The sequence below is a fragment of the Dama dama genome, chromosome 15 (genome assembly GCF_033118175.1).
Source record: "Dama dama isolate Ldn47 chromosome 15, ASM3311817v1, whole genome shotgun sequence".
NCBI classification, from domain to species: domain Eukaryota; kingdom Metazoa; phylum Chordata; class Mammalia; order Artiodactyla; family Cervidae; genus Dama; species Dama dama.
In genome coordinates this window covers 87,634,766-87,649,883 of record NC_083695.1, presented here as the reverse complement: position 1 = coordinate 87,649,883, position 15,118 = coordinate 87,634,766, and the positions used below count along the sequence as shown (strand labels likewise).

Here is a 15,118-nt window from a genome sequence, read left to right as displayed (position 1 = left end):
ATGGGATGTTCCAGGCAAGAGTACTGGAGTGAGTTGCCATTTCCTTCTCCAGACGATCTTCCTGACCTAGGGATCGAACCCCGGTCTCCCGCATTGCAGTCAGACACTTTACTGTCTGAGCCACCAGGAAGCCTTCCTCAGATTCTGGGGTCTTCAAAAAGGCTAAGGACCCCTGGGCAGAGCCAGGATAATGTGCTAGTCCCCGGCTAGGGGCAGATGGACCCAGCTTATTCGAAGTCCTGCCTGATCCCAAATAGCGCTGGAGTGCGTTCCGGGCACTCCAAAGACAACCAGCCCCATCGAGGCTGGATGATTTCCTGAGGGCACGTGACGGGACTGTTGTATTAACGCCTGTTAATAGGGGTGTTTCTAGGTGGCCAGGATGGGAGGGGGAGGGGCTGAGCCCAAGGAAGCCCTCTGGGCTGCTGGCAGGCAGCCAGGAAGGGGCCCTGGGGAGAAGGGGGGGGCGGGTGGGCGATGCCTAGGGCAAGGTGGGGGCGGCTGGGTGATGACTAGGGCAAGGTGGGGGCGGCTGGGTGATGACTAGGGCAAGGGTGGGCCTGAGAGCGTTGCCTGGGAACCTGGGCCCAGATGGGCAGTGACGTCGTCCCTCCCGGGTGCATCTGGGAAGCCTGCTTCCGCCTCTTTACAAGGATAAGCACCTCTCTTTAGCAGAATTCCCCGCTTCCTTCATTTCCCCAGGTTGTCCCAGCCTCCTTCCCGCCTCCCTGCGCCTCTGAGCTGTGTTTCCTAAGGAAGCACTGCGCACTGTGTGTGGCATTTTGTTCGCTTTTCAAATCTGAGAGGGCTGCTTGTTCAACGACCTTCTCAGAACGCGGGGACAGGGGCACGTTACCAGCTTTGGTGACCAGAGGGTCATTGATCTTCAAGGAGAGGATCACCTTCTTCACGGGGCGCTGTTCTCGGCTCCTCCCGGGCCGTTGGGCTAGGGAGGGAAACGGGACCAGGGTGCACAGGTGTGCCAGCCGCAGCGCCGGGCACGGCGTGAGGTTGCAGGGCCCTGAGCACGACCCTGACCTTGGCGTGGGTCACGTGCTTCGCTTATCTTTGCTTGCTTGTTTGTGTCAGTGCATGAGTGGTTGAAATGATTATTTACTTTGAAATAGTTGAAGACTCGTAAGAAGTTGCAAAAACAGTACAGTTATCATGTCCCCGGGGGCCACCTTTTCCCAATGATCGGACACAGCTACTGTGACTGTCAAGACTGGGACATTCACGGTCACACTGACACCGGCCCTTCCTCTTCCCTCCTTCTTTCTCTCATTAGGCTGTGAGCAGCCTGAGGGCTTCCCAGGTGGCTCAGTGGTAAAGATTCCCCTTCAATACAGGAGGCACAGAGACACAGGTTTGATCCCTGGGTCAGGAAGATTCTCTGGAGGAGGAAATGGCAACCCACTCCAGTATTCTTGCCTGGAGAATTCCATGGGCTACAGTCCATAGGGTTGCAAAGAGTCAGACATGACTGAAGCGACTTAGCATGCATGAATGCACTAAAAATCTTGGAGACATGAGTCCCAGGGCCTGACGCAGCTGGTGGCACTTGCGGGGGAGACATTGGGAAGTTGTGACAGTTCGACCACTGAAGTCTCATTCCTGCACCTGCCCTGATGTCCCCTAGTCGGGCCCAGCCTCTAGCAGGAGGCTGCAATTAGAACAGCTGTCTTAGGAGGGCCACATCTTTCAAGTGAGCCTATTCTATGTCTTGTGTGTGTGTGTGTGTTTGGGCCACACCATGTGGCAATGTGGGATCCTTAGTTCCCCAACCAGGGATTGAACCTGTGCCCCTGCAATGGAAACTTGGAGTCTTAACCACTGGACTGCCAGGGAAGTCCCAACTGAGACCATTCTAGACTTACTAAAGACATTAAAGATAGCTCTGTTTCTCCCTTCCAAATTCTCTTGATTTTCCAAAACTATAATGAGATATACCTCATACCAGCCAGAATGGTTATAACAAAACAATACATGCTGGAAGGAGTGTGGAGAGAAGGGAACTCTCCTATGCTGTTGGTGGGACTGTAAATTGGTACAACCACTATGGAGAACACTATGGAGTTTCCGTAAAAACTAAAAATAGAGTTTTTTCTTATTTTTAGGGTTTTTTCAAATATCATATGACCCTACAGTCCCACTGTTGGGCATACATCCAGAGGAAAACATGAGCTGAAACAACATGTGCAGGCCGATGTTCACTGCAGCACTGTTCACAATAGCTAAGACACTGAAGCAACCTAAATGTCCATCGGCAGAGGAACGGACAAAGATGTGGTACATATATACGGTGGAATATTACTCAGCCCTTAAAAAGAATGAAATAATGCCATGTGAAGCACCATGGATGGAGCTAGAGAGTGTCACACTGAGTGAATGAAGTAAGTCAAAGAAGAAGAAATATCTTAAGACATCCCTTATAATGTGGAATCTAAAAAGAAGTGATACCAATGAATACAAAGCGGAAAGATTCACAGACTCACGGTTGCTGGAGGGAAGGGGTAGTTAGGGAGTTTGGGACAGACATGTACACACTGCTATATTCAAAATGGAAAACCAGGAAGGACCCACTGCATGGCAAAGGGAACTCTGCTCAATGTTACGTGGCAGCCTGGTTGGGAGGGGAAGTCTGGGGGAGAGTGGGAAAAAAACACACACATTCTCTTCATTTTCAACGTACCCACTGTCTGGACCTCCACAACCTTTCACTGGTTGCCCAGGGAGAGCTGTGACCTGGGCGCAGGGGCCACGGGAGAAAGAGCTCGGTGTCACTTTGAAGCCAGTGGGACAAACGGGCAAGAAGGGCAAAGAAGATCCTGAGGACGTGTGACACTCACTACCGTTCTGCGGGAATGCCGCGGCCTGCTCTGGGCTCCCAGCTCCGCCGGGAAGGGCTGACTCAGAGGCTCTGTGGCCGGGAAGATTCCGGCAGGCGGCCAGGTTCCTCCCCCTGGCTCAGAGCAGGGCCATGACGGGGGGCTCCGGCAGCCTGTCTGGCTCTGGAACATCAGCCCTTTACTGCCACGTCCTGGAAATGCGATTCCATCCTGGCTGGCATGCCGGCTGCCCCGGAGGCCTCGAATTTTCCATGGCACCTACTTATGAAGTGTCTGGAGGAGACGCCAATCTATTATTACCTGAGAAGAAGCTGGCAAGGCTGCAGGAGAGGAAAGTGTGGGGCAGATAAGGGGCGACTGGGGATTACTAGGATCAAAAATCAATAGAAAAAAGAAAGAAAGAAGTGACCTAAATAGATTTGGGTATGAGGTGGAATTAAGAAAAGAAAAACAAAAGGAAAAGAACCAAGGAAATTGATGGACACTTGTAAACCTCCAGCCAGCACGCTGAGGGCCAAACAAGCCAAAGATGTGAAAACCATGCCTTCTTTCTAGAAAACCCATCTGCAGACAACACCCACCCATATTCTCAAAGAAGTAGGGACAGCCTCCACCGTAGCTGGTGGAAAAGAATGTGTTCTTGTGAGAATATAACTGATGCTTACTGAGTACTCACTCTGTGCCAGGCACTGTTCTAGAACTTTACATCTGTTCCTCCTCCACACTGAAACACAACAGAACCATCATCTCTTTTTACAGCCGAGGAGACTGAGGTTAAGTCCAGTGATGAGGTCAAACCACGAGCCTTGCTCTTAATTGTCAGGATGACCGTGGTCCCCCAACAGGTACCCAAACACCCAACTGGGGCCTCTCTAACCAGAGGGTCCTTGGGGGGCCCGCCCTGGGTGAGATCCTACCTTGCAGAATCTTCATTGGCTCCTTCTCAGGGTTTGCATTGCCCCGGGCCAGGCCCATCAGGTAGAGCTTGGCCAAGGTCTCAGACTGAAAAAGCTGGGGCTGGTGGAGTTCCCATTTGAAGCCAAGGCATTCGAGAATCACATCTGAGGAGGGGGAAAGAGGCTGAGCCAAGGGTGTCACAACACCCTGACCTGAACACGCGGTCACTCTTTCTCCCGCGTCCTCTCTGCCCGTCCCGTTACTGAGCAGACGAGTGGGCAGGCGGCCTCGCTGGCCTTTCAGGACCCAAGCTCCAACCCCATGGAGCTTCCTGACAGCCAGGCGGATCTGATGAGCAGACTCACAGGGTAACTTAGAAAGCGATAAATGCCCACCAGAGCTGCCAACCAAGAGGGGCACATAGGCTGCCCTCCAACTCGGGGACTGGAAATAAAGCTCCATGGGGCAGGGACGCTGGCTGCCACGCCCTTGGAGGGGGGCTCACATTGTCTCCCCCATTACGGTGTTTCTGAGCCTCAGCGCTGTTTACTTCTTTTTTATTTTAAATATTTATTTATTTGGCTGCTCCGGGTCTTAGTTGCAGCATACGGGATCTTTAGTTGTGGCCTGTTGGGATCTAGGTTCCCGACCAGGGATCAAACCTGGGCCCCCTGCATTGGAAGTGTGGAACCTTAGCCACTGAACCACCAGGAAAGTCCCGCTATTCATATTTAGAGCTAGATGATTCTCTGTGGGGGCTTTCCTGGTGGCTCAGACGGTAAAGCATCCGCCTGCAATGCAGGAGACCTGGGTTCGATCCCTGCGTCGGAAAGATCCCCTGGAGAAGGGAATGGCAATTCACTCCAGTAATCTTGCCTGGAGAATTCCACAGCCAGAGGAGCCTGGTGGACTATAGTCCATGGGGTCGCAGAGTCGGACACAACTGAGCGACTAACACTTTCACTTTCAATTCTGTTTGGAGGGGACGGGCTGGGGCTGTCCCGAGCACCGGGGGGTGTTCAGCAGCACCTCTGGCCTCTACCCAATGGATGTCAGTAGCCAGCCCCCCCACTCCAGAGTTGTGACAACCCCAGACATCTCCAGACATTGCCGAGTGTCCTCTGGGGAGCAAAATTGCTACCTGGTCCCCTGTTGAAAAAGTACTGGGCTTTCATTGTTTATTCGCTAAGTTGTGTCTGACTCTTGTGTGACCCCATGGATTGCAGCCCGCCAGGCTCCTCTGTCCATAGAGATTCTCCAGGCAAGAATACTGGGGTGGGTTCCCATCTCCTCCTCCAGGGGATCTTCCCAACCCAAGGATCAGACTCTTGGCTTCTGCAATGACAGGCAGATTCTTTACCTCTGAGCCACCAGGGAAGCTGGGCTGTTAGTGCCTAATTATTACCCACCAGAAAGGCAACAGCATCAGAGAGAAAAGCCCATATCCCCAGGGAGCAGAGTTCTCATCAGCACTGCTTTCCTCAAGGGAATGGAGGTCATCAGAAAGCCCAAGTTTGTAGGCATGGGCTTACAGTGTGAAGAGGGTTCTCTGCGGTGGCATAAATGATAAAAAAAAAAAAGAAAGAAAGAAAGAAAAGAAGAGACTTGGATGGAAGGCAGATGGAGGATCCAGGGATACCCGGCCAGGTGAGACAGGATGGCTATGGGTAAAGGGGGCTTAGAGGCTGCACTCCTGCATTAGCACAGAGCTGAGAGGAAGGGAGCCACGCTTGGGGTGATCCCTCCAAACCCTAAATCCCAGTGCCGGACAGGACCGGGGGTTCACCAGCCCCACCTCCGTATACTTCTTGGCTTTGTTATTATTTTGACTGTGTGACCTTGGGCACCTGTTTCCTCTTCTGTTACTATTATTGTTATTCACCAGCCTTACGATGTTGTTCGTGGCTGGGAGTCGAGGACCTGGCTTTTCATCTCAAATCTTGGGTCACCCTAGGTGACAGTCTGGCTCTGCTGGATTAGAAGGAATGTTCCCCCAGGACAAGATTGCAGAGAAAGGGCAGAAGTGCAGATAAAGCATGTCCCCCCCCACCCCCCCCCACCCCACTTCTGCTTTCAGGCTGGCAACGCAGGGCTGACAACACAACCCATCGGAACTCTTTCTCCTGAGTCTGGAGACAGCCTCACAGCACTTCTCACCCACCTCCCACCCCACCATCAACCAGAATTGAAAGGTAAAAAGAAATCGATGAGCCTCCACTGGAGAGGGAGGCTGGCTCTGGCCTCAGACGGCCATGCCGTGGGGTGGGGCTTATCCATAAAAGCTTCACCAAGGAGTTGACTGTCCAGGCCCCTCATGGAGCTCAGTGGGACTTTCCCGGCTGGACAGACCCAGTCTGACTTCTCATCCTACTGCAGATAAGTCCTCTTGGACGAATCCTACTACAGATAAGTCGCTTCTGCAGATAAGCAGATGTGGACATCCAAGTCATGACTGCTTAGAGCCCAGAGGGACCCAGAACAGCTGCCCCAGGCTGGATGTGCCTCTGCTTCGTCTTCCAATCCAAAGTCTACTTATTAAACTCGGCAGGTCTATATTCATCACGGCCATTAGCATATGAAAATGTGTTTGCCAAGCTTGATTTCATTCACTGTGCATTTGGGAAATAATTTTTATGGCACCTATTTACATGTTGGGAATTCCCAGGTGAAATAGTGAAGTGAAAGTCGCTCAGTCATGTCCAACTCTTTGATACCGCATGGACTATACAGTCCATGGGATTCTCCAGGCCAGAATACTGGATTGGGTAGCCTTTCCCTTCTCTAAGGGATGCTAGTGGTAAAGAACCCGCCTGCCAATGCAGGAGTCATAAGAGATGTGGGTTCCGTCCTTGGGTCAGGAAGATCCCCTGGAGCAGGAAATGGCAACCCACTCCAGGATTCTTGCCTGGAACATTCCACGGACAGAGGAGCCTGGCAGGCTGCAATCCATGGGGTTGGAAAGAGTCGGACACGACTGAAGCGACTTAGCACACATTACACATGGGACACTGTGCAGTCGGCAAGAACAGAAACTTCCAGATGAGTGACCTGGCCACTGGTTTTCTTCCACAGAGACCACAAGATGCCCCTGAGGTTAGCAACATTCTGGGGCATCCACTGGTGACAGGAACTTACCTGCCTCTCCGCTTTGGATGGTCTTCTTCTTCAAATTCTCGGGGAATATTTTCTGAATTTGTGAAATGCATAACCTCAAGAGAAAAAATACAAACAAACAAACAAAAAAACCCAGGAGTTAACACTGACATTTTTCTTGATCTGCAACAAGTTATCATTCCAATGTAAGCATCCCTAAAGCATTCCTGAACCAAACTTATCATATCTCTCCCATTGGGACAGTTTCCTCAGGTCCCCAGGGGTCTGCCAGTCTAAGAAACTGTAAGCTCTGTCTGATGACCAGCTCAAATCACTCATTTCTGTTATCAGCTTGTGAGCAGCTCTTACCACGGAGGTATGTGAGGTTGCATCTGGCTGCTGAATGACACCTCTTTGGGTGAGTGTCTAAAACAAAGCCTAGCATATAGTAGGTGCTCAATAAATAGCCACTGGAGAAAGGAAGAAAGGGTTCTGGGAATCCTCACATGTCTGGGAAATTAACTCAGCAATACTTCTGGTTAGGGTCATGCATGCCCCAAAGTGTCCACCATCAAACTCAAAATCTACCCAAGGGAGTTCCTCGGGAGCCTAGCGACTAAGATTCTGGGCTTTTGTCATGGAACAGATCCTGTAAGCAAAGCAGCATGGCCAAAAAATAAAGAAGGATCCACTCTGAGCCAAACCCCGATCCTCTGCCAGGACATGGCACCACCAGCCTCCAGTTGCCCAAGTCAGTATCCTGAATGTTGTCTCACCTGATCATCTGCCCAGATCTAATGGGATGTCTTTTGAATTCATCCATCTCTCCTTAGATGAATCCTTGCCCTTGTTGCTATGACCTTCATCCAAGCCACCAGTATCTCCCCCTAGTCGCTGCCAGGCGCCAGGCATCCATGTGGTCCCCTCTGATGCACACCCCACACTTCAGCCTGAGAAACCATCTGAAACACCAATCTGATCTTGCCTCTCTCCTGCTGAGAATCCTTTGCTGTCTCTCCCATTGCTCCCAGGGGCAAGCCAGCCTCCTTAGTGTGGCTAACCAGCTTCTGCCTGTCTCTGTAGCCTCATTTCCCTACACTGCCTGCTCCAGCCCTTCTCAAGAGCCAGAACCCACCACCTCTTGCTTCCCATCTTGTGGACGCATAGCCCCCTCACCTTTTCAGTGGATGAACATCCACTCATCCTCCAGATAAGCGTAGTGGTGTTTCCTCTGGGGAGGCTGGGTGGGAAGCCCTCCCCACCGCCCGTCCCGGGATTTCCCCCTGTTAAAACTCCTTCTGCAGGGTCTTCTAGTCACCTATTTCCCCATGCGCCCTCTGGGTTAGGCTCTGCAGCCTTTAGAGACAAAGTTGGCGTTTATTTCCTGCTGCAGCCCAGGCATAGCCATCATGGATGTGCTTGATAATGTCAAGGACTGGGTGATGACAAAGATAAGATGCTTTCCCCTCAACACTATATTCGTCCCACTGAGCAAAGAAAGACAACAAAGCTGGAGTCACACATTCACAGCTTGAAGACAGTCATTCCAAGAAATCCAACCAGCCAAGGGATACTTGACCACAGTCCAGCCAGGGTCACCTTTGCCATGCTGTTTTCCAATGATGCCAGAAATCTTTGTGGACCAGGGTGTTTGCAGGAGGGCTTGGGTGGGGAAGCCTGTGTCCAGAATAATATTGACCACATGCTGCCATTTCCAAGCAGAAATGATGATTACAAGTGACTCAGTTTCAGGAAGGCAGTGGGAGATGGAGTTGTTTATCCCACAGGAGCAGGGGGACTGACCCAAGCCAGACTCCAAGCCCCTAGTGGCTAGGGTCACACATCTGGCAATAGCTGGCTAAGGTCAGGAGTTCAGGCTGTGATCTCAAAATGGAGCAACAGATTTTGGAAATGATGGGGCAATGGCCATGAACTCAACTATCCTCAACAAACATCCTAGTCATCGGTTGAGCCAGGAGACGCCAGGTAACAGAAGTAATCCCACTGCCTTTTCCTGGTGTCTTGGCTGCTTGCCAAAATAGATCGTTTATCCCGCAGGCTCTGCAGCTCCCAAAGTTGAGGCTCATTTCAGGGTCATTGGAAAAGTTGATGGAATAGATGGCATCTGTGAGTTGTCCTCTTTGCTCTGTGGGACTAAGTGGCCTGGGATGAAGCAGGATGTTGGGAACTTGCTGTAAGTCTGGGGCTCACTCCCAAGATGGAGAAACAAGAGAAGAACAGCAGGGGACACATTTGCAGTCCAGTGGTTAAGACTGTGATTTCCAGTACCGGGGGTGTGGGTTCGATCCCTGGTCGGGGAGCTGTGATCCTACATGCCTTGGGGCCAAAAAGCCAAAACATAAAACAGAAGCAATATTGTAACATTCAATGAAGTGAAGTGAAAGTCACTAAGTTGTGTCCAATTCCTTTGCTACCCCATGGACTGTAGCCTGCCAGGCTCCTCTGTCCACCGGGATTCTCCAGGCAAGGATATTGGAGTGGGTTCCCATGCCCTCTTCCAGGGGATCTTCCCAATCCAGGGATCAAACCCAGGTCTCCCGCATTGCAGGCAGATTCTTTACCAACTGAGCTACCAGAGAAGCTCTAACAAATTCAATAAAAGACTAAGAAGAGAGAAGAAAAGAGGAAAGTCTGTTAAGTTTCTCAAGGACAAAAAGACTTCCTGCAGCAGACCACCCAAAGGGCTTTTGACCTGATACCTTCGAAATGCAAAAATGAAAGGGAGTGAATGTTAGTCGCCCAGTCATGTTCGACTCTCTGCAACCCCATGGACTGTGGCCTGCCAGGCTCCTCTGTCCTTGGAATTCTCCAGGCATGAATATTGGAGTGGGTTGCCATTTCCTTCTCCAGGGGATCATCAACATGCGAAACTCCAACTTAATTTACTGGGAAAAGTCATGCAGACCTTGGACCCGCCTCCGGGTCTCAGTGCTTTCCTTCCTAAGAGGGAAATGAGGACCACGTGGTGGTTGCTAGGGGCATAAAAAGGCTGATTCTTGGTACACCTGGTGCTGAGCAGACACTCAGCTCTCCGATCAGCGTTACCTCATGGATCATGGTCTCTGGTCCACCTCTCCCAGAACTGCTCTCTGATAAAAACCAACGGGTCCCTTTATATCCTTGGCACTTAGAGTGACCTCTTCCCACTCTCAGAGTGGGCTTGGCACTGAGATCAGAACGGGAGGAAACATGAGGCAGGATCACCTTTTCCTAGTGTCCAAGCCCTCAGCCTCCGAGGAGAGGTCCTTCCCCAGCCGTACTCCTTCATCCGGGCCCTCTGGGTTCAGATGTTAGTTGTGCCCATACATACCAAAGAACCCCAGGGACACCGCAGGACACGTGTTAATTGGGTGTTTATCCCCTAGACTCCATTCTAAGCTCTCAGTGAATTATGTCACATAAATTCCCATGGCAACTCCGTAAGAGAACATCCCCAACTTGCAGATAAAGAAACAAAGGCACAAAAAGGTTAGGTTGTTGGCAAGGAGGCGAGCATTTCCTCATCTCTCAGGCTCCTTCTCCCCACAGTCCACACCCCAGTCCCAGTGGAAGGAAGCATGACGAAGACCCGGAAGAGACAGAGAGACGGAGTCGTTGGCATCTCTGAGTGATGGAGCCAAAGGCTCACTGCGTCACAGAAACCCACAGACACGACCACAAGTACTGGCCAGCTGGGCAGAACCCAGGGCACTGACCTACGGGAGGCACAATTACATATCCGAAATAAACGAGAAGCTGGCAGCTAGTTAACTCAGCTTTCCACTGCCAGTGACCCGCTTTACAGAACTAGTGAAATACGGAATGGTCCAGCGCCTGTCAAAGTCAACAGCGCTCCCAAGTGGGAGAAGCAAGAATAACAGCATCGGCACCGAGAACAGGCTTGCTGGTGGGGGTGGCCCGAGGGCTTGGGGGCAAGCTCCCAAGTATGTGTTTGTCCTGAGTACAGTTCAGGACTCCACCTTCCCCGTATCGATCTTGTTAGCTGACAAGTCTGAACATGCAGAAGGGTTACCAGAATAAGTCCTTTATTTTATTACCGAAATTAAACAAAACCTTTGTTAGGCTCTCCAAGTTTATGTTTCCCATGACCACATGGAATAAATCCCCACTGTGAAAATAAAGAAGATGAAATTTCGTGTTTGTTAAAGAAAAGCAGTTCCTCCCACACTGTAGTGGACTGCATCCCTGATCCCAATTACACAGCCTTTTCCTGCTCCAAAGTTTCTTTCCTGCCCCTTGACTTTGATTTTGATCGTGTGACTTGCTTTGGCTGGTGGGATGTTAGCGGACATGAGGTGGTTGAAGGTTTGAGCAGCACAGGTGCCACTGGGCTTGCCCTCTTACCCTCAGCTGTCACCACGACAAGGACATTTCCAGGCTACCCCACTGTCTCAGGAGGACGACCCGGGGCAAATGGAGCAGATGAAATTCACAGTTGAGCTGAGCCTACTTGGACTGACCGCCTGGGTGGTCTGGGCCTAGGTGATCACTTAGGTGGGATGCCAGTCATTGGCTAGGGCTGATATTCCCCCAAGTGGAACGGCCAGGATTAGTACCTAAAACTGCTGCTCAGGCTATAAAGATACATCTCTGTTCATTTGCCAGGAACAACACTGATCCCTGATTTAATCCTCCAGGTTGCTCTTCAAGTGTGTGTATGTGCTGGTCATTCAGTTGTATCTGACTCTTTGCAACCCCATGGACTGTAGCCCTCCAGGCTCCTCTGTCCATGGAACTCTCCAGGCAAGAATACTGGAGTGGGTTGCCATTCCCTTCTCCGGGGGATCTTCCCGACCCAGGGATCGAACTCACATCTCCTGCATTGCAGGCGGATTCTTTACCGTCTGAGCCACCAGGGAAGCCTTAAATCTACAACTCTTCAAGGGAGATGAAATTATCACCGTTTCACAGATGAGGAAACTGAAGCTCAAGGAGGTTAAGCCACTGGCTGAAGGTCACAGAAACAGTGAATGGAGGAGAAGTGATTTCAACCCTGTTAAATAAGACTACTTTGGTGATGCTAGTGATAAAGAACCTGCCTGCCAATGCAGGAGACATAAGAGATGTGGGTTCGATCCCTGGGTTGGGAACATCCCCTGGAGGAGAGCTTGGCAATCCACTCCATATTCTTGTCCTGGAGAATCCTATAGACAGGGGAGCCTGGTGGGCTGCAGTCCATAGGGTTGCAGAGTTGGACACCACTGAACCAACTTAGCCTAGCACAACAGTCCTAAATCCTGGCACCAACGGCCATCACCCCCCAGGCCACCACCCCCAGCTTAGCTTAGCGATTTCACAAACCAAGTCCTAAAGACCTCTGCCGCTGCGGCCCGGTCACCCTCCTCGGGTTTCTGGATCCGTTTGCCTATATTCCCAGGCCCAGCTCCAGCTCCTGGCCCTGGCGCTAAGGAACACAACGGACTTTGGCAAAAAAAACCCTAAGATTTCTTCGGGGCTCTAACCAAACAAAATATAAAATAAATTCAAAATTGTTTAAGGCCATGAGTAGCCAGTGCCAAAAATAGCAACTCATAGCACTCAACTTTTTTTTTTTTTTTTTAAGCTGGGATTATCCGAGAATTTGGAGACCAAATCCAGATGGGTTTTGGTTTATTCACATGTGCAGCACCATCATCTGTGGGGTGGGGGGCAACAGAGACAGGCTGGCTGGTGGGTCTAGACAAGGGAAGACGTGGCTACTCGCTCAATAAATGTGGAACCAGGAGCTCTTCTGGGCCAGACACAGCCCACGCTCAGGTAGATCAGACAGCACTCACAAGGCAGATGCCGCCGGTCCAAGGAGACAGAGGCAGCCAGGCAGGTCCAAAGAGCCAAGGAAATGAAGTGTTCCTTCGGCAAAGGGGTCCAGCTCTGCTTCCCCAGGAGAAGCAGCAAAGAACTTGTAACCTGGAGAAGTGATGCTCCAAGCCATCTGCTTAGAACACTCTGGGAGGGACCAGGGAGCCTGCTTCTCCCCCGGCTGGACATGCATGTTCCTGGGGGTGGGGGCGGGGGGGTTCAAACTCTGAGCTGGGCCATCTTACTGTGTTTGTCAACAAACCAATTGATAAACTGAGAATCCTCTTAGGGTCCCAAGTTCCCAGTACAAAGGAAAATCTAGGGGAAAAAAATTCCCCGTTTCTCTGGACTTGTTATCACCACCCACAGACATTGTCAGAGGAAGTTGTCACCCTGACCCTGTCCATCCTTAAGGGATGCTCCCAAAGGCAGCCTTTTTGCAAATACCCAGGACAGCCTACCTGCCCAACCAGTGGGACCCAAGTGCTGGGCCCTTCCCAGAAAGGCAGTTCACCCTGCCGTGGGCCTTTGAGCTCCCTACCTGTCTGGGTTCTTCAGAACTTCATCAAAGTCTATGTTGGCAGCCTTGCACATCTGGGAGAGCCCCAGCAAGTCCCCCGAGAAAGGCTGTCTGGGGTAACGCCACCGGTTGGTTGAGCCAACGATTCGGCGTTCCAGCCGGGGTTTCTGCTGCTGGAAAAGCAAAGAAAGAGAGAACGTCTTTTTTTTTTTAAACCTCTCATAAATACCAGATTTTCAAACTGCACAGCAGAAAGGAAATTTAAGACAAATTTTAAAGAGCTGGTTAATTTTCAAAGCTGGCCAATATTTCTCCAGAGTCACTTTCTCAAGGCAAATCTATTGCGTTTAGGAAACAGAAGACTTTAAGTCACAAAGTTATCTGGAATTTAGCATCTGGAAAGGAGGTGCCAGGGAGAAAGATACCAAATTTAGGAGACCTGGGGCAGGGATTATTATTATTTTTTTAATCACACTAAAATACACAAAATGTGTACTTCTTTTTTTTTTAATGCTGAAGCTGAAGCTCCAATACTTTGGCCACTTGATGCAAAGAACTGACTCATTGGAAAAGACCCTGACGCTGGGAAAGATTGAAGGCAGGAGGAGAAGGGAACGACAGAGGATGAGATGCTTGGATGGGATCACTGACTCAACGGTTATGAGTTTGAGCTAACTCCAGGAGTTGGTGGTGGACAGGGAAGCCTGGCGTGCGGCAGCCCATAGCGTCGCAGAGAGTTAGACACGACTGAGCGACTGAACTGAACTGAATGAACTGTGGCTCACCTGGTAAACAATCTGCCTGCAATGCCGGAGACCTGGGTTCGATCCCTGGGTTGGGAAGATCACCTGGAGAAGGGAAAGGCTACCCACTCCTGTATTCTGGCCTGGAGGATTCTATGAATGTCCATGGGTTCGCAAAGAGTTGGACATGACTGAGTGACTTTCACTCACCACTATGACAACTATCTAGTTCAGAACATTGTCATTACTCCAAAAGGAGGCTTTCTACTTATCAAGCCATCACTCCTACTCCCCACCCACCCCCACACACACACTCCCTGGAAACCACTCATCTGCGTTCTGTCTCTATGGATTTCTCGACATTTTATATAAATGGAATCCTATAATAGTGGCCTTTTGTGTCTGGTTTCTTTCCCTCTGCATGTTTCAAGGTTCATCCATGTGCCAGAATTTCACTCCTTTTGATGGCTGAATGACATTCCATTGTGTGGACAGACCACAGTTGGTTTATCCGTTCATTAGCTGATAGAATGATACTTGGGCTGTTACAACCTTCTGGCTACTGGCAATAGTGCTGTAAACATTCATGTATGTGTTTCTGTTTGAACACCTGTTTTCAGTTCTTCGGGTATCAACCCGGGATTGGAACAGCTGTGTCACTGGGCAGTGACTTTTCCTTAGACATCTTCTTGAGGTCCTAGGATTCAGCAGTTTCCTTAAGGAAGCAGTCCAATACCGCATGGATGTGAAACCTCAGATGTGCTGGCTCAAGGAAACTTACCCAGGACAAGTGCACCATAAGAGACCCATAGGAATGGGTGAAACTGATTCTAAGCCACCCCAGGGACCAGCAAGGTGGTGGGGAGGCAATGGACCACGGAATGGAGGATCTGAGTTCAAGTCTTGTTTTTGCCATGGACTAGTTGTGTGACCTTGGGCAAAGTATTTACTCTTTTCAGCCTCTTGGGCCTCATAGGTTAAATGGGAATAAGGCCAATGATAATGAGACTGAAGGTGAGGATGGACCATGAGGATGAAGACGCTGTTGAAATGATAAAAGTTTGGGAACTCTGCTTTAGTATAGTGCTGGAAATATGGTGGGTGATTGTGGACTCTGAATCTAGATACAGCCCTGCTGACGTGTGAACAGTGGTCTCTGACAGTGGGGCTCCAAACACACGCCCCCCACCCCCTGC

The 15,118-nt window shown here is 50.6% G+C and overlaps 1 protein-coding gene across 1 annotated transcript in view; it reads right to left on the bottom strand.

The window, feature by feature from the left end:
- The window catches only part of BTBD16 (BTB domain containing 16), a 51,326-nt gene that overhangs the window by 34,918 nt on the left and 1,290 nt on the right, over positions 1-15,118 (bottom strand). Inside the window, exons 3-6 of the mRNA XM_061163181.1 lie at positions 13,201-13,352; positions 6,882-6,955; positions 3,767-3,910; positions 857-946 (exon numbers count right to left, since the gene is read on the bottom strand). Of these exons, the coding sequence (XP_061019164.1) occupies positions 857-946; positions 3,767-3,910; positions 6,882-6,955; positions 13,201-13,352 (460 nt within the window). The remainder of the gene's footprint in view (positions 1-856; positions 947-3,766; positions 3,911-6,881; positions 6,956-13,200; positions 13,353-15,118) is intronic.